Source organism: Calidris pugnax, unplaced genomic scaffold, assembly GCF_001431845.1.
Source record: "Calidris pugnax isolate Ruff unplaced genomic scaffold, ASM143184v1 scaffold448, whole genome shotgun sequence".
NCBI classification, from domain to species: domain Eukaryota; kingdom Metazoa; phylum Chordata; class Aves; order Charadriiformes; family Scolopacidae; genus Calidris; species Calidris pugnax.
Genome location: NW_015091198.1, coordinates 549,404 through 574,934, shown reverse-complemented (window position 1 = coordinate 574,934; position 25,531 = coordinate 549,404). Strand labels below are relative to the sequence as shown.

The window sequence follows — 25,531 nt, the reverse complement described above, 5'->3', positions numbered from 1 at the left end:
CCAGGGGTCAGGCACAGAGAAAATGGGAAGGAGACAGGGGAAAAAACCCAAGGGAACATCTATAAAATACTTTCTCATTTGGAAATGCTTTTTATTGTAAATAGCTAGGCACTTACACATTATAAATCCCTAAAATTCTGCCCTAAAAATGATACATTTTTGCCGGTGAGTCAAATTTAGAATCATAGAGTTGTCTAGGTTGGAAGGGACCTTTAAGATGATCTAGCCCAACCATCAACCTGATAAAAAAAAACCCCATCACTAAGCCATGTCTCTAAGCACTATGTCTGCCCGTCTTTTAAATACCTCCAGGGATGGTGCCTCAACCACTTCCCTGGGCAGCCCATTCCAAGGCTTGATAACCCTTTCCCTGTAAAATTTTTTCCTAATATCCAACCTGAGGTGCAACTTGAGGCCATTTCCTCTTGTCCTATTGCCTGTGACTTGGGAGAAAATTTGCAGCAATGATCAGAAAGGTTGTCTGATTTCAGTCAATTTCATTTTTTTAAGTATATTTTCAAGAGGGATGTTTTTCATTTGTTCATAGCAAAGGCCATAACCCCCAAAGGACAGTCTGTATCAGGGGGTATAAAGGGGATCACGGTGTCACTGCCGTGTTGAAGGGATGACTGTGATTGTCCCTGCACTGTCCTCAGCGGTGTCTGACACAAAAGCATTGGACAAGCAATTTCTTTTGAAATGTGATGCACTTGCTAAAGCAGTCCCGGGGTTGTGAAGGTGCCCGTCCTTAAGGACACATTTCTCAGAGAGCAAACGGTGGAAACCTGTTGATGAAAGCTCACACTGGCGAGCAGGTCCAGAAGGACTGCTGTATGGGATGGGGAGGTGGAAAGGGAAGATGCAGGACATATATTGGCAGATTAAGAATGATTGTATAGATCTAGAAGTGAATGGTTTACCAAAGCAGGGGGGGCTGGACGGCAAACTCAGCCTAAAGAACAGGCACACAGAAGCGTGTTGAAGGGATGACTGTGATTGTCCCTGCACTGTCCTCAGCGGTGTCTGACACAAAAGCATTGGACAAGCAATTTCTTTTGAAATGTGATGCACTTGCTAAAGCAGTCCTGGGGTTTTGAAGGTGCCCGTCCTTAAGGACACATTTCTCAGAGAGCAAACGGTGGAAACCTGTTGATGAAAGCTCACACTGGCGAGCAGGTCCAGAAGGACTGCTGTATGGGATGGGGAGGTGGAAAGGGAAGATGCAGGACATATATTGGCAGATTAAGAATGATTGTATAGATCTAGAAGTGAATGGTTTACCAAAGCAGGGGGGGCTGGACGGCAAACTCAGCCTAAAGAACAGGCACACAGAAGGGAGGGTGTAGAGAGGTGGGGTCTTCTCCCAAGTCACAGGCGACAGGACTAGAGGAAACGGCCTCAAGTTGTGCCAGGGGAGGTTCAGGTTGGTTATTGGGGAAAATTTTTATGCTGAAAGGGTTATCAAGCATTGGAATGGGCTGCCCAGGGAAGTGGTTGAGGCACCATCCCCGGAGGTGTTCAAAAGACAGGTTGACATGGTGTTGGGGGACATGGTTTAGTGATGGTTTTTTGTCAGAGTTAGGTTGATGGTTGGACTAGATGATCTTGAAGGTCCCTTCCAACCTAGATGATTCTGTGGTTCTAAGAGTTTGCTGTCTCTGCTCAGCTGCCAGCTTCCCCTGCAGTGCTGTCACACGTCAGGCCTTTCCCTATAAATTTGCCCTGCAGCTGTGATGAAGCAGCGGCCAGACACGCGTGATAAAACCATCGGTCACGTTACCTGGGCAGTGGCCTGGCTGTGGAGATCAGCCACCACGATGGCAGGTGAGGAAGTCAGCACGGGTTTGCTTAGGGGTTCCTGCTTGCTGGTGGCCTGGGGGCTGCTGTGGCTGCAGCCCTGCTGTGGGGCTGCTGGAGCCGGTGGGTCCCCAGGGGAGGTGGCTGTTGCCTCGGGCTGGGCTTCAGTGAAAGTCACCGACCGCTTCTGCTCCGCTGAAGGGTACAAAGTCCAGATAGTTGAGTATTAAAATGAGACAATTTGGGAAGGAAAACACAACAAAACAAAAAAAAGAAGAGAGCGGATCCCTGGAGTTTTTACAACGATTCATGATACACTCCATCTTTGTAAGTCATCTAACTGGAGTTTAATCTAAAAGCCTTTTACCCTGGGCTCCCTCTAAAGCCACAGCAAGAGTCAGGGATCTCCTGAAGACCAGTCACCCTACCTATCCTTGTCACGGCTTGGCGAGGTAAATGCCACCCATAACATCTTTCCATCCCAGAAGAATACACTGAATTGAATTCCCATGTGAGTTAAGACGTTTCTGCCCTCAACTGAAAAAGGAAAACTGAGATGCAAATATATAAGAGAATTGCCCAAGGTTTTGTGGGAAATCTGCGAAAAGACAGAGGGCAGCTGACTGCCCCCCATTCCTGCAGACTTAGTCCACTGTCTGGGAATAACAGAATAGCACAGGGTGAAGGCAGCTCGACTAAAACTTAAAACTGATATCCCTGTTCCTGCTTTTAATTATTTTGGGGCAACTTTTATGTTTCAGACATCTCCAGCAGCGCTGTTGCCCCAGCGCAGTCCTGGCTGAGTGGTTAGAAACCCAGAAAGTTTGCAAGGAACCTTTGCTCTACCAGGTGGTTCCCTCCAAAGTCAAGTGCTGACTTCAGATGGTACAGAATACAGCCATCTGCTCTGCTTGGCACTGCTGACTCCTGGAAACATATGGCATGGACTACAACAGCCCTATATTCATTTCCATAAACAAACCTTAAAACTCCACACTGCTAACCATACAAATGATGGGAAATATCCTTCTTTCTGCTATCCTCAATAGAAGTGTCAAAATTTGCAAACTTGGAGGTTCTGGACAAGGTATCCTGAATAGAGGAGACACCAATCCCCCTAAATTCTCCACATCTCTAGGAAACATGACCATGTCCATGTTCCATTCACAGTCCATAGCCAGTTTCACCTTGAAAGCCTTTGGAGAAACCACCAAAGCGTTTTGAGGGAGTGACTTTCTGATGGGATATCCACTTGCTAGAAAAAAGGATAAAACCCCCGGGACTTCGCTTTAATATAGGCTACTAACAACATACTAACTTTTCCTTTGGGCTAAAACAATAACATCGTGCTTTCTATTTTCAAACACGAGGTGCTGGTGTGGAAATGCAGCGCTGCCTTACCACTAGGTTTTGGTTTTGGCTGGATGCTCCGGCGGGTGGTTGAAAGCCGAGCTCCGTGACGGCTGCGAGGCTCGGTTTGAGTCTTCTGACGGGACAGCAGCGGTCGTCGAAGCTAAAGGTTGGAAGAAAGGGTTAGGCTGATGTATGGCCACATACTACACAACTTCTCCCCTGTAAGGAGAAGAGATCATCATTGTCTATTCCTCTAGATGTGCATTCGTTCTGCTTTTAGCAGATAGAAGTTCTAATGTTTCCATGGCTCAGACATCTCCTTCGGGTGAACTTCTGGGGTTTGTGCCTTTTTCAGTTTCAATACTGGCTGTAATGCAATGCAGATTGTGGGAGCAGTGCTTAATTAAAAAAACCCAACCAACCAACCAAAAAAAAACCAAAACAAAACCCCAAGTGCCTGCAGAGGCAAAGACTGGGAAATTCAAAGCAAAGAGCATCTCTTTTAGGGATTGGTCAGGTCGCACAGATGCAACGTGTGCTACGGCTCCTGCTAAATCAACCTCACAAATTAGGTACAAAGGGACACGTCACACCCATAAATCATTTCCAAACAGACATAGATGAGAAAAACCAAGCCAACTCCAACAGCAGGAGCAAAGGTTTGTTCTCACCTGCCGGAGGCCTCTCTTCCGCCCCAGGGGCTGCTGCAGAAGAAGGTTCTGCTGTCCTGGCTCGCTCTGTACGCTCGCCACCCTGTTAGATGTTGACAGCATTAGGCCAAGGCACAGAAGGACCCTGTATAACTAGTAGGTGTCCTGGCAATTTTTACTAAAATAAATAAATTTTAAAAAAAAATAAATAAACCAACCACTAATGGCACAGTCACTTCAAAGAGCAATACTGTCTTTGAAGGATGGGAGGGGGACGTGTCTGTTGGGTTGTGGCTTCCGGGGCTTAGGAAAGGGTGGGAGGTGGAGTCATGGCATTCAGGACTTGGCCACTCACAGGTAGCATCCAAATATAAATAACTGCAGATTTCAGTTTTCAGTCATTGATTGATGTATCCCACTGAGCAACACTCACTTCTCTGCATCCTTTGCCACATGGGCTTCATCAATAAAGGCAAAAATATCAGCTTCCTAGCTCAAAAGCCTTCTTGTTTGCTTTTCCTTTTTCAAGGACAATGTTGCAAATGCTATTTATTTTTTTTTCCTCCCAAATAGACTCCACAGCCTCCTCACAATTTTGTCATCTGTTTTTAATTTCAATTTAAGTCAACAAACAAAAAAACAAACACAAAGTGACAAAGGATCCATTCACATCATGGATGCATGAGTTATGTGAACAAGGGCCCACACTCAACACTTGCAGCCTTAAGTCTTTTTGCGGCTATTAAACAAAAAAGACAAGTAAACATAAATTATATATACGTATATATAAACACAGCTTTTTAGGTTTTAGTATCTTGGCACAAAGTATCTGAAAATCTGCAGTAAAAGAATCTTTAGCAATAAAACATACTTGGCTGCGTACCGTCTCATTCTGCCATTCAACTGACTTCATATAAAAATACCACCCTCCCCTCATTTTTATCAAGGAACTGTATTCCTCCAAAAAGTTAAAAATTGGTTCATTTAGCAGACAGCGGTCACAAAACATTTTAGCTGAATGAACTATGTCTGAGAGACATATGGTTACAATAGCAACTAACACTTAAGATGGACTTCTTTTAAATCAGGCAGCTGCTTATTTGAGACAGGCTGGAATCCACTGAGCCACACGTTCTATTTAAGCAACTTCCAGCTATAGCTGGTATGCGTTGTTGAAGATTTCAGTATTACAGTCCATTTTGCCTCTGGCCTGCATTAATCTAAAGGAAAACAACATTCTTTTCTCTAGATGTTTTCTTTGGATCTCCCTGGAGGAGCTCGGTACCACCAACAGAGTGAAGGTTTATGGCCTGACCTTACAGGAGCGGAGGAAGAAGCGAAGGCTACGGACATGGTCAGACAAGACAAGAAAGATGTCTGTGGAGAGGCTTAAAAAGGTCTGTCTCCTGAACAGCTCGTGCTTCGCTTTGGCAGAAGTTATTGCCCTTAGAAGGTTTGGTGGAACAGAACACGAGAGCTTCCTGGTCGGCTTCAGGACAAAGTCTGGTTACCTGACCTGAAAGTCCTATTCCTCCCTCCCTTATCAGTTTAAACTAAAGCCAGACTTTGCACTAACCCATATGCACGTTTCTACCAGCTCTACTGGGGAGACAATGGGCAACTTCAAGGAGAGAGACACCTTAAGACCCTGAAGCTGTTTCTCTTCTGATTGTCTGACCGCAGCCTAATAATCCTCGGCATGCCCTCGGCAATCTCACTGCAGCTGCAGTGGGTTGGAAAAAAAAGGAAAAGCTTCTGCAAGCTCAAAGCCAGAACAAACAAGATACGTTTTGAGTCCTTTTCTCCCTGAGACGGCTCTTCCAAATGAGATCACCAGCCTCTGGAACATATTTTCCAGCTTTTACGTAGGGTATTGACATGATTTACATCCAGAGCATCCTAAACATCATGCGAACACCCGCCTGTGAGTAAGCGGAGTCCTCAAAGGGACTTCCTGTTAGAAGGACTGTGGTCTTGACCCAGACAAGGGCTGCAGCACAGATGACTGGTAGGTCCAGAACCAACACATTATTAAAGCAAAGAGAGACTGCACTTAAATCAGTCCTTAGGTTTGCGATCCACACTACCTGAAATTACAGCTCTTCTTAATCTCCTGTTTCTAGGATTACATAAAAACATACTCCTCTGAGTGTTAAGAAGTTTATAGAGTACTTAGCAGTATGTGAATTAAGTAGGAATTAGCTGGAGAAGGTCTTGAAAAAGAGGATACTGTTACAATTTCTGATGAAGGAACAGTAACTCTTGGTTCTATGGGTGAGGAGACAAATGTCTGTAGCAGAAAGACTACAATCATATTCCATACAACACACTATTTATAGTGGTGAAACAAACTCATTTCACATGCATCATGAAAACACTTTGAAAAAGTCATTAGATAAAGGGAGTCCATGGGCCACGTGAAGGCACAGAGGTTATATATGAGGAAAAAAATGATTCCCATGAAGTAACCTGCACTGAAGACAAACAGTAGGTGAGGAAAAGAAAGGCTGGACTATGTGTCTTCCTGCTGGAGTCTGGGATTTTCAGCCTGGCTTATATCATAAGTGAAATGAGTTTAGGGAGCTGGTGGATGTTTATTCCCAGTACTGAATCATTACACAAATTGGTATAATTTGGGATGATATTATGAGCTGAAAGTGCAGATATCTTTTGCAGGCAAATGGGGGACCCAAGAGCAGCCAAGTTCTGCAGAGCTGCCTGCGCACAGCTCAAGTCCTGTCTTTTTGCCTTCTATCCCCAAATTTTGAACCGAGGAAGGAAAGAGAATGATAAAGACCACCCATTTCAGATGAGTGACTGAATTTTCAGATACAACATTTAACTTCATGAGGTTTTGTGAGGGTTTCTGTTCACCTCAAAGAACAGCACTACTGATCTTGTTTCTGTGAAAATTAGCATGGCAGACAGACTGCTGGCTCTGTGTAGCCCTCCCTCCCTCCTTTTCTGTTTCTCCTTGTTTACCAGACCTGACCAGGGGTATGCTGTTCTTCTGGCAGCCCCTGGGACCCCATCAGGGAACACTGACTCAAATGCCATTTCAGCTGACACTATATTTCCCTCCCATGGCAATGTGATCGATAAGAAGGAGGGTTTTTTTTTTGCAGGCCAGATTTATTTGGCAGTAACAAAACAGAAGTCTTTCCTGCCCAACACAAAGATGCTCCGTCACTCTCTGAGTATCTCTGTCAGGGGTTTTCTCCTCACAGTAATGTTACTCCCATTACACAGTTAGGGCAGAGACAGGTGAGCAAAAGATCAAACCAACCCAACTTCATGGAAGCGTGTTGCCAGCACAGGAAATGACAGTCACACTGTGGGGGCTAGAAGAAACTTTGTCAGGTTGGCCATTATAATCAGCGATGCTCATGAATTACAAGAAACCATGCAGCCAAAGAAAGAAAAAAGAACAAAACAGAGACAAAGGAAGCAGAGAGGTTAAGTGGCTATTAAAAAGATGCACATGCTTGCCACACCGTTATGGTAGAACACAGACGTTGTGTCCCAAGACATCTAAATGAGAAGGTTAGTGGACATAGGCCAGTGGAGAATGGGTTAAAATGTAGATGAACTCCAGCTCTTGTATTCCCAGACACATCCTAGTCCAGTTAGTGTTAGAGCTGCTACTCTTGCCCTGGCAATGTGAATTCACTCTGATTTTCTCTATTAGGCACCATTAAGCTAATACAGGCATAACGACAAACGTTAAAGGGAAACGTGTTTGTGCAACAGGTTCCCATTACAGTGACTTCTTCCTTTCTGATTTGGGAAAATATCCTCTCCTCTCAGATTATAACCACAACAAATCAGGATGCTGGACACATACGCTCCTCAGCCCTGTACCCTGTGCTATATGTTTACTTCTGAGCACTTAAATGTTATCCCCTTCCTGTCTTCCCTGCTTTTCTACATGTCTGGCTCTAATCGCTATGGAATAAAGGAAAACAGACTTTATTCTTTTTTGTGTTTGTCACTATTTATTTAATTTATTTTAAACTCCTACCTTCCGTAAGGGTCTAGCCTCCATATGATTTATTTCTTTATGTCAGTTAGGACTAAACATCAGCTTTTGAATTCAGAAGGCAATCCTAAATAGTTGTACTATTGTACTCCAGACGAAATCAAAGTTATATAACAAAAACTCAAGCCTGCTTTCTTCAAAACTAATGTTCCCGAATATCAAAACACATGAATTCTGTGCTATGATCCCCACAGCACAATAAGCTCCTACATCATCTCCTTTATTAATTCTGTCCATTAGAGGAGGAATCCAATTTGCACATCTAACAATGCACTTGAAACATCTTTTCTTCCTCCCGGATCTCTAATCTAGCCTTTTGATAAAAATTTTGCAGTACTTCCTCTGTTCTTTCCAAGGCTTTGCAGCCCTGATGTCCCTCCTTCAGATGTTAGTGCCTGCTCCTTGAAAAGAACCATACACCCCAACAGAGCTGCCTCCCAAGTGCATCTGCTAACCTTGTTGCCTAAGGAAACCTCTGTACCATAGAGCAGGGTGGAGGATAGTGTCCTGGTCCCTAGCGAAAACTGGTGTGACAGAAATTAGTAGGAACCCACTGTACAGCTCATTACATTTCAGGGTTCAAAATTATTGCATTTGAATTCACCTGTTGACTTCCCTGTCTCATACTCCTCAGCCTCATCACCGTTATTAGGAGTGACTGCCCCCCACTTGACAAGATCAAAACATTTCACATTCAATACTGATGCAACCTGGTAATGAGTTCATTAGGGCTTTAACTCATACACGGACCTTCCCTTTCACCATCCTCCTCAAATGTAGTGGGTTTTTAGCTCTACTTAAGCGACGGCACTGAACTTTTTGGGTTGAATGACTTCTGTTCTCTTTAGGCCCCAAAACACGCTCAGATGACCACGCATCACAAAACCAGATAAGAATATTCCTGCCTCTGCCAACAGGCTGATGTTTTTCCCTACCGCCACTCCTCCAGTGGCACCAATGAGAGACCAATCTGCCAAAGCAGAATTCACGCACACAAAGGACACCATGAATCATGGGATGATCTCAGTGACGCCACCAACGATAAACTCCCCGTTTGTCAGCTGAGAGGAATGAACAAACGAGCCAAGCAGCCTGTCCCCACCCCAAAAAGCTACTACTGACATCTAAAACCAAGCCAGCAAACCAGAAACTGTTCACACGAGTGCCTCTCAACATCCCCACATCTCCAGCTGGTGCCAACACATTGCCAACGTAAGAGGTTGTGTTCTTCTGGAAGGAAGCAGAGATGCTCTCAGGACTAACAACAGCTCTCTGACCTCAGGAGGATGGGGCTGAGAGGTGGGAGCACAGCAGCAGGACACTAAGGGTGATTAACACAACCAAGCTGGCCCTTAAAGGTAAAGACCTCCCTTCTAAGCTCACTCCTGACCCATCTGACAGGCACAAACTGCCCCCTCCATGGGTAATGGGGAACAGCGAGACCTGAACTCCAGCACCGAGAGGGCAATTTTCAATATCTATTAATGGTGTTCACCTGCAAGCTTCCTAAGGTGTCAGAACTGGAAACACTTTATAAAAATAACAGGAATTACTGCAAAGCATCCACAGAGAACTATATTCCACAGGTCTTATCATAATTAGTTTTAGTAGTGAACGTTAAAGAACGCAGCTTGATATTATTATCAAGTCTTTTGCGGCGACAGCCTTGTGGGATGAACGGAAAAACAGATGTCTCTGTTTTATATAAGCCTCCAGACTAATGCTTATAACAGGCTGCAGCTAATGCCTCGTGGATAATCTTTCTCATGCCTTCCGAGCAATTGCTAAACAAGGGGAAAACCCTCGAGGCTGGGCAGCCTCTTGCACTTGCTACGGCTTTTTCTTTCCCCTTCCCTTCCACCTCCTCCAAGTTGTTGGCAATCAAAGCTGAAAACTGAAGGTGGGTTGCTACGCCTTTGGACTCGCAGGCCTGAATATCAATGAGCCACAAGAGACAGAGATGGAAAGAGCGACAAAAAGGTGAGGGGAAGAGACAGAGGAGGTTGGAAACGGGCTCGTTTCCCAGCGCACACACACTGACAGACAGGTAGTGTTAACACTGTACCTAGAGAGGCTGCCCTCAGTGGCCAGGCTCGGGGAGTCATCGAGGACATTAGGTTCACTGCAGGAGGGGCAGGGAGATTAAGAATTTAGGGAAAGCCTCCCACAGCAACTTGCTTGGCAACAAACCACATGAAGCTGGATTCACCTCTCCTAACTCTGACCGTCTGAATTTGAGGCATTTTGCAAGTCAAACCAAGATACCTGCTTCTGGGAAAGGTAAATCCTTCAGTAGACTGTCAAGGGACTTTCAGCCACCAGCTCTTCCAGAGACACCTGTATAGCAGCTGGCTGAATCCCACCTCTAGGTAGGATCTGGGGTGGTGAACTCAGCCTCCTCCCCCCACACCTTTGCTTGCCCAGCTGTACAAACACCTCGTGGCATTATTTAGAAGCTCAACTAGTTAACGAGGCTGCAAAGTGCTGGTAAGATGAATAGCACTGTAAAAACACCGATCCCAGGAAGTGCTTCCATTATTATTATTTTTTTAAAGAAAGAAAACCACCTGACAAACCTGTGGCTAGAAGGGCCAGGCTGAGACGGACAGTGAATACCTGAGAAGGGGACAGGAATTCTAATTCATCTTCCAGTTGGCATTTGTTTCATTTTATTTTTTTTTAGCTCCACTTCGCCTTGAATGCTCAAGCACAAGGTAGGGGGAAGGAGTTTTGTTACTGACTTATTCATGTCTCTGATGAAGGGCACGAAACCCTCCAGTGCACAGCTGAGACCCTCTCTGTCTTCAGACTTCTGCTTCTTAATGTTTTCATTATTTCTAAGGTAAAAAGCAGGCAGGGGAAAAAAATAAGGAAAAAAAAATAAAAAAAAAAAAAAAAAAAAAAGAAAAAAAGCATGCGATTGTCTCTGTTTTCAAGGGAAAAAAATATCAACGGAATAAAAAAAGTAAAAAAAGGACCGTAACATTAATTGGACTCGCACGCTCAACAGCACATATATGACTCAGAGGAGCTGGAAGAACATCTGATAACAGGAGCAGTCTTTAGAGGGAGTTTACGTGGAGACTTCTACACCTCTGCTGAGAATCAGGGAGCTGAGAAGTTCGGTAGGATGTGTTTCCACACAAAATAGGGACAGAGAACTGTTTTCAAAGCATTTTCCTGCAGCATTTTAATATATTTTGATTCTATATACTTCCAGCTTCACAGAAAGCTTTTTTCTTGCCCCTTCCCCATGAGCCAGTTCTTCCTGAGGGAGGGCTAATCTATCTCCCACGAACTATAGACCACTCTCCTTCTGGTACGAATCTAAGGACTAACATCTGGAAAACAAGGTCTTGCAGTGCAATGAAACTGTAAGTAAACAGCTGGCGTGGATCCTGGCAAACCAGAACACAATCACATCACTTTTCTACACTTCAGCCATTCAGGCAGGAGCAGCCTTCTCAGCCCACAGGGAAAACATGAAAGAAAGCAAGAAAGAGAGCAGTCTGCTGAGTTACCAGCAGGAAAGCAATCATAATATTACTTAACATTAACGAGTTTACATTTGTGAGGCAGTCTGAAAGCCCAGAGACCATCCATAACTAAAAAGGGCACGATGTTGTGGGCTATGATTATGCTTGCTGAGCTTGTACTTCCCCAACGCAGATGAAAAGCAATTCTTCCTGTATACCATGCATGTAAAAAAGTAAAGAGCAAAGCTCTGTTGTAATAAAAGTCTTTTTTTTTTTCCTCAGCATCACCATGACTTGGGATTGCACAAAGCAAACATTGCTCTCCGTCAACTGTGACTCCTATGAAGTTTATGCATTGAAGATGGTAGTGAAAGATTGGGAAAATTGCAGTCTTGCATATTAATTTTTCAAGAAACAAAGGGACTGAATCAATTGGGTTGAAAAGTCAAATGAGTTCCTGTAAGCCCTTTTGTGAAAACTCCCAGATAAAATCTGTGTGACTTCTGCCTTGTAAATCACTTCTCCTATCTCTGCTGGCCTGTACCACAGTTGTTACATTTCCTTCATGTACCAAGGTTATTTCTTTAATTCCAAGCAAGACTGGGGAGGGAACAATTTTGACTTTCCAAGGCTGGTTAAAAGATAATGTAGGATTTATCTTTAAAGGTTCAGAGGAAACAACATAAATTAATCTGTCCATTGTCAGATATCCTTGGATAACTATGTTGCAGACAAATAAAACAATAAACATTGCTTACTTAGGGAAAAAAAAAAACAGATTTAAATGCAAAACTTCCCTCTGCATCTTCTGAAGATGTACATTTCCCAAATTCCAATCCCTTTCTCACTACTCCATGTTAACCAGGAACAAGGCATTCAGAGTTATTTCTATCAACAAGTGTATTTCTGGTTTTAAAGAGTATTAAATTCCAACTTCGAACCTGACATTCAGTTTCTGTGATGAGCTTGTTACTGTTCTAGGAAGGACAAAGACTGCATGGAAGAAAATGAGGTAAATCAAACAGAATGCCTCTGCCTCCTTTCCCAGCTTCTCAGGATTCCTCCCCACTCCCTCCATGGATGGTGTATGGTCCCCTTGGCATAACCCCCAAATCTTGCCTTTTCCTTTGCATCCATGGTAGTAACAGAGGAAAATAATAGTGCTGAGGGTTTCTGAAACTGAGGAAGGTTTCTGTGGATGACAGCTTGTTCGTATGGACCTTATGCAACACAGATCATCCTGGAGAATCATTATTTCCAACTCTGCACCCTTGGTTCAACGCTATTTCAGGATTAATAAGTTTAGCATTGCTATGCTGGCACGGATTCTGCTCTCCCCCATCTCTGATGCACACACAATGTACCTGTGCCATTTCTGCTCTCATGAATATAATGGGAAGGTGAAAAGCCCATGTTGTTACCTTTGGCTGGGTAACATGCCCACCTCAGCCTGAGGTGCAGACACGCTGGAGAGATGGCTGGAGAACCGCCTCCTCCCAATGGCACCCATAAGGTATGCTTCTTGTTCACTTACCACACTGGGCATGCTCAAGGAGTCATCTAGAAAGAAGGAAAAAAAAACAAGAAAGGAGAGGAAACCACCACCCCAGACCCCACCTACGTATCTGCCCTTGTCAAGGGTTAACGGGATGCCAAAGGTGTACCCAGCATTTACTTACCAACACCCCAAGCCTGAAAATTTGAATACTTCCATTAGATTTTACAGCCACAGTTCAGACAGACATACGCATAAAACCCTGCAGGATGAGGAACCCAACACACATGCATCAGGGGTTTATGTGCACTTTCAGCTTATATGGCTCCCAGGAAAATGTGTTTGGGGAATTCAGCTTCCACGGGGGCTTAATCCCTGTGATTAATAAGTTGTTTGTTAATATACAGTGTTTTCTGGCATAAAAGTTGTAACTGGACATTTTGCTGGTGTGACCTCCTGCTACAATATAGCAAAGCATTGTTACAAAAGACAAAATACATAACAGCAAAATGCAGAACTGACACCCTTAAACACCCTTTGGGACATGCAAAATGTCACCAAAAAATTGGATAAATTGACTCAAATACATCATACTGCAACTGAATTATGTGGACAGTCGCTTTGCAATCCAGACTGCTTGAAATTTTCAGTGCTGTTTAAAATTATGTAAAGTACCTTGAAATAAATTACTCTGTTGTGGTTTTTACCACAACAGCTTCCAATTACAAATAAACAAATAAAACAAAGGGGAAGTTTTGTGTAATTTTTCTCTTTTCTTGTTGACCTTTCCCAGTTTTGATATACTGAAACATTTTATGGCAGCATTAACCCGAGGCGGGGCTGAAATAACGCTGCCGCGGGCAAATGGGAAGAGAGCACTCATCATTCCACACGGTGGCTCGTAATTAATCTGAGGCTGAAATCAGAGTTTGCCACAGTGAGTATCTGAGCAATGTATCAGCAGTACAATGCTGGGGGGATTGTGCAACATTTAGTGGTGAACCCAGCTAAAATAAAATCGGGCTGAGCCTGGAAAGTTTCAGGCTCACTGTTCTTTCCCAAAAGGCAGTTCTGCCCTAACGACACAGACCCTTCTTTTAAGCCTTTTTCACCCCTTTTGTTTAATGTCTTTGGGGAATCGTCAGCAGTCCTCAAACACTGCAGCGAAGTGCCTGAGTTTCAGACAGACCATACACCAGAAGACCATGTCCCTGCTAAAGTAGGGGGAAGCCCCCAAGCCTGATGACATAGCAGCAGAGCTTTCTACCCTGGCTTTCAGTGATGGACAACTCAGAAGCAGACGGACAGCTCAGAAGCAGAGAGAAGGCAAAATTCCAAGAATAACATGAAACTCAGCTGAAATGACAAAGCAACATTCAGGTAATTGCAAGTTAGTCCTCAAAAGATTCACCATCCCATTCCTCCAAAACAGGCACCAGAAAGCCTGGCAACCCCAGAAGCTGCCAGCTGCCCAAAAAGGGAGATCAAGCTTTTGGTCTCAGTAGGTTTAAGGCTTAATTTCCTCTTTGTTAGTCGAGTGACACAAGCAGACAGACATTCCACCCTGCCGAGAGCCACAGCTGGATCCCATGCAGCACAAAGACAACATATTCCACGTCGGAGCATCTGGACAGAAGTAATGAGCAGGAAGTACTAAGATCCTGCAGAAACAGGATCCTAACTCCAGAGCCAGCCACAGCCCCTGCCTACTGTCATGATGAAGGTCAAAGAGAGGACTAATTGCCCAATGCCTTGTCAGCACTGTGAGGGTTGCATGTCAGCCCAGGTCTCACGCTCTAAAGATCTGACTGGGCCCTTCCCTTTTCCCTCAGGAGGGAATGAAGAAGGAATGTAATGACCCAGGGTTTAACGACCCAAGCTTTAACTTGCAGAAAACGTGGCAGTTTCTTACGCCTCATGCCCCCATAGACCTTTTATTCACAGGAGGACAACTGTCTTCCCCTCCCAGCCATCCTCTGGGGCATCAAGAAAAAGCCTTAATTGTTGGGGGGGCTTAGCTCAAACCAGTTGCCACCTACTTTCTTCGTCCTCCTCATCCGTGCGGCTCAGCGTGTCCTGCGAGGCCTGCTGGGAAGGCTCGCTGTCCTGCTCCCAGACGGTGCCGGTGCCGGTGTTGGAGCGGGACATGGTGGCCAGGCTCAGGCGGTACGCGGAGGTGGAGGTGCCCACCGTGCTGACAGACGTCTTCCCTTGGTAAGCTGTGCAAGAGAGGGGAACACCAAACCCAAGTCAGAGATGGCACTGGGAATCAATAACCAGCCAAGCATTCCTGGTTCTGCCCAGACTAGTGGTGCCGGGGTGGGCAGAGGTGATAACACAGACACATCTGCCCTGGCTCACCTCACCTCTCCAAAATCTCTTTTCCTTATGCAATCTGGTTTTCTCCCTCAACCTTAGTGCCATATTTTCAAGATCAGCTTCATCATTTAGGAACAAAGCAAATTACTACCAAGGGGAAATTTAAAAAAAAAAAAAAAAAAAGGCTGAGGTATTTTCTTTTGAACTTGTTTGCCTTTCTCAAGAACAAAGCACATAAAACCTCTTGCTGTGTTTGAGCAGTGGCTGCCATCTCGTGGCAGCAAGGGTGACTGTTGGAGAAGAAAAGTGTCCCCTCACGCAAGAGAGAATTCAGTGCACCCCGAGCTCGGGGATGCAGACCTGGACCTTGCTGGTAAGAGCAGAGAAAACCAGAAAGAGACCAAGAGGAGAAAGGAGGAGCCAGCTCTGCTGCTGACAAACAGACCAACGTCTCCACACTAGCACCTTCAGAGGTAGGTAGAGGCTTGCTGCTGTTGTGGGTTGGGGCTGCACAAACCAGCTGTGAGAGTGAGAGGCAGCTGCTGGGGAGAGGGATGCAGACTTGGTGGAGAAAAGTGGGCAAAACAAGGTGCATTTCACAACTAACCTGGACTTCTGTTGGCAAGGCTGAGCTAGGTATAGGGCCTGATGCAGGGGCAGGCTGCTGGGGTGTGGGTGGATTACCCCATCCCATCCTCATACTCTGCCTCACAAGTTAATTTACGGGTGAGCCAGCTGGCCAGACTGGGCTGATGGCCCTTAGCTGTCCCCTCTCCTCCTTACCTGACCCACTGTGCACTGCCTCCTTCAGGATCTTCAGCTCGTTATTGAATTCGGCAATGAGGGAGCTCTTGCAGAGCGGGCGCGGGATGAAGCGTCTCTCCAGCTGGTCGGCGATGTGCTGGCGGGCTGTCAGCTCCTCGTGGTTCTCAGCAGGCTGGGCCAGCAGCTGCAAAAATTGGGAAAGGTTAGCACTGCAGGGAAACGATGCCCAGGGAACTGGGACTGGTCTCCAGACCAGCATGAGCCTGAAGCCAGCAGACTGTCCTCTTTGTGTTTTGACTCCAGCTACAAGGGTTCCACCTGTCTTTCAGGGACAACCTTATATTGGACTGCACAGATACCAAAACCTTACATTGGTACATGGGGATGAGGGCTTCCTTACGCTAAGCTCTACCCTCAGACACGAGGCAGCTCCTTCCTCCAAGATGACTTAGTCTGTCCAAGTGGTGAGACACAGTGGGGTAAATAAGGTGGAGTACCATGTGCTAGTCTACTTGGCAAGCAGGGAACAGCCATGATCAGCTTAAGCCCTGGTCACCTCAGCCCAACAGCTGTCTGTCCATCCACAAGAGCTTTGTCAGAACCTTCACCCAAAAAAAGTCAAGTGGAGTGGTCCTTCCTGACAGTTAGCTATATTTCCTGGCTCTGTGCAGAAGAGAGACTTCTTGAAGATTTCTGCCAACCCCCTCCTAGGTTCAGAGCACCCACACCACCTCCAAGTGCCTTGAGTGCCTTTCTTGCAAAACTAAGTTCACATGCAAACCCTCTTTGTGGAGCCTGATAGTCCTTTCCCAGTCAGTGGAACTAAGACTAGCTATACTCCATGACTTCGTGGATGAGGGCTCCTGTATGATATACTCTTTAGTGTAGTCTAGGAAAAAAAAACTTTAGTTTCAAAGGGTTCTTAGGCCTACTAACTTCTGAAAAGCCATTTCCTACATAAGCACCCAGTTCTTCCAGGAGTGCCGCTTCTCTGTTCTCAGCAGGCCAGTAAAGGACTTCTTGCCCTCAGGGAGTGACCTAGCAGGAGCCAAAGCAACTGTTACCTTGCACTGGATGAAGGGTCGAAGGAGCACAAAGATAGGGATCCGTGTTCGTACGATAAAGTCGAGGAAATCCCACAGGGCCAGCCCTCCCACCTTCCGCAGCGCCATCTCTTTGACTTGCAGGCTCAGCCAGTACCACTGGCTGTCCAGCTGGCGTTCAAAGCACACAAGGATCACCTTCAGGGCTACAGGGGAACACACACCAGCAAACGGCAGTCAGAGATGTTACCAGTGTCCCTTGCAAGCGTTAGGGGAGGAGCAGGGAGGGTACACAGTGGGCACAAACCTAACACAAGCATGCACATGCACATGCATACCCACACACCCAAGAATCACAACTGCTGTTTCTATCGGTCTCCAAACGCTGCAGGGGAGGAGGGCAACCTTCTTATAATAAAGGCCTCAGGATCAGGACTGAGTCCCATTTCCAGAGAAATTTTTCTCCTTCACACCTGAGTTCCCCTGTATTTTCTTGCTCACGCTTCCCCTCTCCCTCCCTGCAGAGTTCTTTTGTATTCCTGGAATTCAGATATTTTGAAAGCAGCTCGGGGGAGGTGGGGTGTGGGGGGAATACAGCCCTGGCTCATCAGACAACCTCAAAAATCTTGATCAAACATATCCAGACAAAGAGTCACCCTGTGAGCACAACAACCTCCAGGTTATTTATGGTGTCATAAAAAGAACCTTTCTATCAGTGCAGCTGCATGAGTCATGACCAAACTGTAATCTAAACAAAAATACAGTCTGGTAAGCCAAGGGCCATAATTCACAAGAGCATGGCTTTCCAAATGGGGATGAACAGCAACAAGGTTCAAAACAATGCTCACAGTGGGCTGTGACCAAGTTAGCTCACAGGAGAGACAAGGAATCTCCCCCTTTCCATGCTCCCCTGGTCTGGGGCAAACAGGGAGGCCTGGGGATTGTTGGACTTCTCCACTGTTCTTGATGGGATGGCCAGGACATCTCAGCCACTTTTGCATCCGGGTTTGTTGGGATAGGAGGTGCGTGGCTAAATCAGTGAACTGCCATTTTTTCCATCAGTGGTACCTCATACCTCAGACATAGATTAACAAAGATCTGAATATAAGTCTTTGGGTAAATGCCACTACAAAATCAGAAACAGAGAAGCTGTTTGAAGGAGTGAGAGCCTTGAGACAAAACTCTCCCCACATAGCCCTGATAATCTGCACTGCTGCTGCATCTCCAGTTTGGTTGGGTTTTTTTCTTTTCTTTCACCTATGTGAGGAAAATATAGTACTACCTTGCAGCAGCATCCAGTGAGCAGAGGGAGTACCAGTCAGTAAGGACTGTGTGTGCAGAGGGCTAGCAGCCAGACAGACTGCATCACATCTCACCCTAGCTAGCCAAGGGCCAGTGAAGCTGAGATTATCAGGGGCTGACAGGCAGCTTGACTTGCCTTTGGTGGCCTCACTGCTACAGGCTGGCAGTATGAAAACTGGGCGACTTATACCTGTGCTGCAACCTCTGCCACCTGCAGAATCATAAAATCATTCAGGTTGGAAGAGACCCTTGGGATCATCGAGTCCAACCATCTACCCTACGTGTTGTAATACATTCCAGAGATAGCCCTGGCTTCACGCTCTGCCCTGGACCCCTTGTTCAGGGACAAGACCTGGAGTGCTCGATTAGCTCCTGCCTGAGACAGCTCTCTTCGGTGCTATCTACAGTCTTGAACGCCCCGTTTTATCTCTGTCTCTCCTCAGGGGTCAGCAGAAGCCATCACTCACCCAGGTAGGCAGCCTGGCTGGTGGACTCTGCCAGCCCTTCCCGCCGCAGGTCCTTCCCCGCATCCCCTGGGGTGGAGCAATGGGCAGGAGAACTCTCCAGCATGAAATTCTTGCTGCGGGAAGTGCTGATGATGCGAGGTGGCAGGAGGATATTGATAACAGTCTGGAGCAGCAGCAGGACCTCAGGCTGCTCCAGCCAGGGGCTGTCTGAGATGCATTGGGAGGGGAGAGAGAGAGAAAGATCAGTCTACATCCCATCAAAGACATCCAAAAGATCCAGACCCTGTTCAGTTCCAAAATGAGGTGCAATCTCAAATGTCCCCTAAGCCAAAACTCCGTCCCCCACACCTTGTTATGCTGCTTCTCCTCCTGCAAGCAAAGGCAAAGTTTATTTTAGCACCAACACACACGAACACAGAGCTACACAGCACAAAGAAACGTCCCGTTCAGTGCCTCATAATCTCATTTCCTCTCCCTTTACACTTTGCTTTCATTTAGGGATTTACCAGTGATCACCCTCTATAGAAGAAAGCAAGGAGCAGGACTTGTGCCAGGTAAGTGGTATGGATTGGGCAGACTGTGATCCACAGGGGCACACAATTTCTGTGACCTCTGCTCCCCTCTGTGGCTTCTGCTACAGCAGATTGGTCTTGCCCTGCACTCCAGTTTCAAAAGAAGGAGTACATCTGTGTTAAGACCTGACTCAAGAACCATGGCACAGCTGAAACAAAGAGAAGAAACAACAACAACAACACCACCACCGTCTCCCTGTGGGGCTTTTTCCAAACTCGGACCCAAAGGGCACTTAGCTGACACACTGCCAGTGACAGAAAATCAAATTAAAATATAAAAATAAAAAAAAAATCAACAGAGAGCAGGGAAAGTGCAAACATCGGTTGTCAGAAAAGGGGGAGAAAAATTCTTTTTGTTAAATTAGTCAGACCTTTGCTTCCAGATCCTACTGTGAGCACAAATGGAATCAGTAGGTTTAAAAGCATTCCTTCCCTTCTTTCCTGATTGGTGAATGGGGAGACGACATGGCTTAGGGGGAAATCTTCTTTCAAAGCCTGTGCAGTAATAATAAGAAAGGATTAAACGATTTCATCAGCAGATCACGCACACAAGTTACTGCAGGGAATGAGGATCCCCTGGGCATCCTGTTTACACAGTACAACACCAGCACTGATGTCCTGATTGAATTAGGAGCCCTGAGACCGCTTAGTCAGGAGTATAAGGAATTCACAGAATAACAGAGCTGTCACCTGCTCTTGTCATAGCCAAGAGGTAAGAAGCCCAGATTCCTAACTCATAGATATCATTAACAAAAATCAGATGTATCCCACAGGAGTCAGCTGAGTGTTAGTCCTAAACTCTGCACTTCCGTGGATGGCGTCAGGATCTGACCCAGACTACAGGGAATAAAAAAATGAACAGAGGAAATGGTACAAATGACACATCTAAATATTCTGCTGTCTGAACACGGAGGTTATTCCCAAACACATTTTTTTTTGTTCTGCCTCACTTTGTGCTGCCCTATCATCCTTCCTAACACAAAGAATGAACTGCTGAAAATTAAACAAAACGCGCATCTACTTGTTGACACATAGTCAAGCCTAAATTAACAAGTCTTTAATCTTTAGAGGAGATAATACAAATTACTGACAGTAGAACTCTGCTCATTTGCAACTTCCCAGTGGCTACAGACTTAGCTGTGAAATGCAACTGAACCTTTCAACCCCCCGAGCTCACAGATCTGGGCTGAGAAATCCCAGGAGAAGATGTTTTCTGATGGGGTGTGAAGTACTTCTGTTTCATATCCTGCTGGAAGTACTAGAAATATGACTACTCATGTTTTTCTGTCATACTCGGTTCTTATTACATTTAAAGCCCATGAAAAGAATGAGGGATCAGGGAGCAGAGGATAATAAAAATAAAAACTCCCAATACTTTAAAAAAATTATTAATTTGGTATCTGGTTTTTAAAAAAGAGAAGATTTCATAGAAGGTGAAGGTGGTCTCTTTTTTTTTGCTTTTGATTAAAGAACCATTACCTCAGAGCTGGAAGAAACCTGTCCTCCTTCTGTGTCAGTTGGTACCAAAAAGTCCTTTTGTGCCTCATGCTCTGAGGGACAGCACTGTGGTTTGGTCCCTATAAGCTCTCCTTCTCAAGCTGCCCCACTGCTCGGAGATACCTGCTGAAGTATTCAACGGGATGTGCCAATGCGTATTTAAAAACTCAAGTTGGAGCTAGATTAGAAAATTTGTCCCTTCATTGGTCACCATTCTGTCTGACTTCATGCCAGTGGGGAGGGAAAGGGGTAGAGAGGCAGAAAGACTCCGTTATAGTTATGGCACTGCTATGAGAAAGGAACAGTGATGAATTCTTCAAAAAGTCCAGGATGTCTTTTTTTTTTATCCTGGACAACAAGGATGCTATTGAGACAGCAGCTGAAAAGCCACGTTGCCCTGCTTTTTTGAGCTGGCACACTGGGTGACCAGCTCAGGTAAGAGCAGAAGAGCACAAACTCCACTCTCATTTACACACATGGTCGCACAGGAAAAGAGGTAGGGTTTCACGGATGTGACCAAGGCCAGGGCCCATCTCCCCACTGCAGGAGACGTAGGATAACTCCTTAGATCCTGCAGGGAATCCTAACGTGTTTGTCAGAGCCTTACACAGCATCTATCAGCCGAACTCCCTGGACTTTAACAGCAGTGTTAAGCTGATGGATGCTTGCTGTGGACTTGGCCCCACCAGGTGGATTCTGAGCTCAGTTCAAGCCTTCACAAAGAAGGGAAAATTTCTATGTTACTTCTCTTTCATTTTTTGGTGTATGTTCCACAGTTTTTGCCCAGCTTTTGCAGAAAGAAAACAGAGCACCGATGAGTTGGTGTCTCAAGCAGAAGCTCTAACAGACCTGGCCACAGGCCAGGGCAGACACACCTGTATCTGCAATGCTACAAGCCGGACAACAGCTGTGCTGAAGGGCAGAGGTGGCGAGAGATAAGGGCTGAGATGAAGAAGGGGTAATCCGTCAGCCACACTGGAGGGTCCTACCACTCCCATCACCTGCAATACAAACAGAGCACATCACCACAGCTGACTACTTGCAGTTTCATCCATGCCATATCCTCCAACGTCAAGTGAAATGGAGGGGCCTTCCATCGAGCACTGAGTTGGGGTGGCTCCAGGAGAACCAGCCCCCACAGTGGTCCTTGGGGGAGTTGGGGCCAGTGAGGGGAAGGAGTTCTAGCAGGGAAAGGGAAGGGAGAAGAGGGAACCAGCAAGGATGGGAGGAGTGCACGGGTAACCTGGTACATTTAGAAATGTACCCAGTACCAGCCCTGAATGACCAGCACTGGACTGGTGGAACAGTTAGAGTTGGAGGATATGTCATGTAACGACTGTAACAAATAAAAATATGTCATCAAAGGAAAAAAGTCTGCATTGAAACTGGACGTCTTTTCCCTTCTCCTGCTGATCTACTTGGAAAATAATGTCCTAAGTCTGACCCAAGACGGGTTTCGTACAATGTTCAGATTCCTCTCAAACACAATCTGTTCTTAGGAGCTCAAGCATGATTCATCTCACCTGACCCCAGATGACTGAAGCAGAGTCACCTGCACGTGACCTGGTTGTCTGAAACTCCTTGAAATATCAACGCAAGAAAATAGCACTTCTAAGGGAGAGTTTTTTGAACTATTTTGGATGTATCCCTCAGGAGGAATTAAATCCTGCAGGCCTGCGTATGCCTGTTTCTCTCCATGACTAGACACATCTAGATGACGGGAACTGGGAGAAGCTACCTGGCTGAGGCTAAGCTTAGGGGTGATGAATGCACTCTATTTTTCAAAATTCAACTGGGGGAGAAAGGCAGTAACCAGTTTTCTGCCAGAAAACCAAAAGACAATTTAGAAGGAGAAAAGGCAGAGCCTCTTCTTTATATCACCACAGATTATCATTTAGACCTTTCCCCACCTTCTTGGCTGATTTCTTTTTGGGCTTCATGATGCAACAGGTCTACACATGACATAGCATGCAGCCAGGGGTGCTCCACAGTTCAGGAACCACAGTTCTCACAGCCAAAGGTAAAGTACTCTTGACAGTATGAGTACATCTGTTCCTCCCTGATGTTCCCAGCTGGCTGAACGTAAGCAGGGTGACTGCGCTTCAGCACTGCAGAGCTCTCTGCTATTTTTAGAGCACTGGCTAATTGTTAACGCAGGCCCTTTGGAGAGCTTGCTGGTGTGGTTCACCCTGCCACGACTGCTTGCCAAACTGCAAGTCCATTCTAAACTTGTATTTGAACTAACTCTGTAGCAAACTCCCCATGTAGCAACCCGAAGTAGTCTGAGGGCCCGGATTTGCAGCGCCTCCGAGTAGCTACCTCTGCTTCAACAAGGGAGAATCACAGAATCATGGAATGGTTAGGGTTGGAAGGGACCCTAAAGATCATTGAGTTCCAACCCTCCTGCCACGGGCAGGGACATCTCCCACCAGACCAGGTTGCTCAAAGCCCCATCCAGCCTGGCTCCTAAACACCTCTGGGGATGGGGCATCCACAACTTCCCTGGACAACCTGTTCCAGTGTCTCACCACCCTCACAGCAAAGAATTTCTTCCTAATATCTAATCTAAATCTCCCCTCTTCCAATTTAAAACCGTTCCCCCTTGTCCTGTCACTGCACTCCCTGACAAAGAGTCCCTCCCCAGCTCTCCTGTAGCTCCCTTCAGATATTGGAAGGCTGCTAATGTCTCCCTGGAGCCTTCTCTTCTCCAGGTTGAACAACCCCAGCTCTCTCAGCCTGTCTTCATAGGAAAGGTGCTCCATCCTTCTGATCATCTTCGTGGCCCTCCGTTGAACCTGCTCCAACGTGTCCATGTCCTTTCTATGTTGAGGACTCCAAAGCTGGACACAGTGCTCCAGGTGGGGTCTCACAAGCACAGAGTAGAGGGGTAGAATCACCTCCCATGACCTGCTGGCCACACTTCTATAGGACCTCAGAGTCTTATAGACTCTGACAGGTTGGAGCATCCCTGCCCTTGCAGTGATGAGTGCTACATGGACTTGAAGGACAGGAGACTAGCAAAAACTAATACTGCATTTTAACTGATGATCATTGCTTTTAAAGCTCCTCAGAGCACTGGCGAACCCTGGGAGGTCTTCTGTTACTGCTAGAAAAAGTTAGAACATTTACCTTCTGAGAAGAAAATGTTATAAAGCCCAATAACAATAAAAATGCCAGTGCAGCCTTTCCCCCTTTATTTGTATTTTTTCCACATGGAATGTAAGCGTGCACACTTGTCCAAGTGGCTGGAGTTACACTGGTATCAAATTAAGGGTTTTCTTCCAGTGTAACAGCTGCAGAAACGATACAGAATCACAGAATCTTCTAGGTTGGATGGGACCTTAAAGATCATCTCATCCAACCGTCAACCTAACTTTGACAAAAATAAACACCCACACAACAAACAAAAAGCAACACCATCATTAAACCGTATCTCCCAGCACTACATCAACCCATCTTTTGAACACCTCCAGGGATGGTGCCTCAACCACCTCCCTGGGCAGCCCATTCCAATGTCTGATAACCCTTTCGGTGAAAAAATTTTTCCTAATATCCAGCCTGAACCTCCCCTGGTGTAACTTGAGGCCATTTCCTCTCGTCCTGTCGCCTGTGACTTTGGAGAAGAGACCGACCCCCGATACGATCTACCACTGAATGACCAGACGGGCTCGGTCTGTATCATCCCTCTGCTCTAACACACTGAGGGGCATAAATTCTACCTAAGAGTGGGATCTGAACATTGTACGGTGCAAACCTGTGCTCGATCAAGCCAGGGACATTGCCAACGGCGGAGTGAATCCACCCACGTAAACCCTTCTAACTAGCCAACACCTGATGGCCTCTGACAGAGCCGTCCAGGTCCTTGCCCCACTGGAGACGGTAGGTATCCCCAGTGCCCCCCTCTCCCCGCCTCTACCAGGTGTGTGCAGTCTCCACCACCCCACTCTCCAACTTGCAGCCCTCAACTCTCAGCTCAGTCTGGCAGAGGTGGATCTTCAAAGTGGTGCGTGGGAAGGAAGGGAAATAAATGGCTGGACCGCCGCTGCCGGTCACTGCATCTCCCCATGCACCACTTCAAAAATGAACCTTGCTATCTCTAGTGTCACTTGCCAAGTCCCCCTTTGCCGAGGGGTACAAAGGGGACAGGTAACATGGCAGGAACGGGAAGGAACTGTCATCTTCAGTCCAGAGAAGGCAACAGCAAAGGGGGGAGGTTTAGCAGAGGTTCACGGGGTCGCCGCTCGGCTACTCACCAGATTGACACACACATTGATCAGAGACCTAAGGTGAGGCAGGAAGGATATGATAGGCTGCCTCTGAAGTGTCAAACAAACCCCTTCAATCAAATTGCTGGCAGGCTCCCACTCAACCTGGCGCCTGCAATACAACAGTAGGTGCCGTTAGCCTCCTGCCCCCCCAAAAAAAACAGACCGCTTGCACACACGGCGACCGACACACACTGACGCCCACGAGGAGGAAACGTTTCAGACAGAGCCACGACGTCCCCAGAGGAGCACAAAGTGAAGAGGTTTTCCCCACGCAGCTCAGGGAAGCACGGAGCCACAGAGCACACCGGGCGTTGGAGAGAGAGAGAGAGAGGAGAAACGTAGCAGAGGGGTCTGCGCCAGCCACACAAAAACCCCCTCGTCGCAACAGCAGTGGGGGATGAGCTGTGTTTTACCCCCCGATGCTCCCCCTCCGACAGATGGTGAATGAAGGGGAGCCACCAGACAGCTGTCCCTGGTGTGCCTGTGTT

At 46.3% G+C, this 25,531-nt stretch overlaps 1 protein-coding gene across 2 annotated transcripts in view; it reads right to left on the bottom strand.

Annotated features, from left to right (window-relative positions):
* UNC80 (unc-80 homolog, NALCN activator) overlaps positions 1–25,531 on the bottom strand; it is a 146,450-nt gene that overhangs the window by 3,307 nt on the left and 117,612 nt on the right. The window contains exons 52-63 of one of the 2 annotated variants that reach the window (XM_014959636.1): positions 25,029–25,152; positions 21,651–21,776; positions 19,650–19,773; positions 18,707–18,913; positions 16,959–17,143; positions 15,913–16,078; positions 14,850–15,029; positions 12,737–12,875; positions 9,905–9,961; positions 3,822–3,903; positions 3,199–3,310; positions 1,781–1,992 (exon numbers count right to left, since the gene is read on the bottom strand). In XM_014959636.1, coding sequence (XP_014815122.1) covers positions 1,781–1,992; positions 3,199–3,310; positions 3,822–3,903; positions 9,905–9,961; positions 12,737–12,875; positions 14,850–15,029; positions 15,913–16,078; positions 16,959–17,143; positions 18,707–18,913; positions 19,650–19,773; positions 21,651–21,776; positions 25,029–25,152 — 1,714 coding nt within the window. The remainder of the gene's footprint in view (positions 1–1,780; positions 1,993–3,198; positions 3,311–3,821; positions 3,904–9,904; positions 9,962–12,736; positions 12,876–14,849; positions 15,030–15,912; positions 16,079–16,958; positions 17,144–18,706; positions 18,914–19,649; positions 19,774–21,650; positions 21,777–25,028; positions 25,153–25,531) is intronic. The other variant, XM_014959637.1, reaches the window with a different exon arrangement.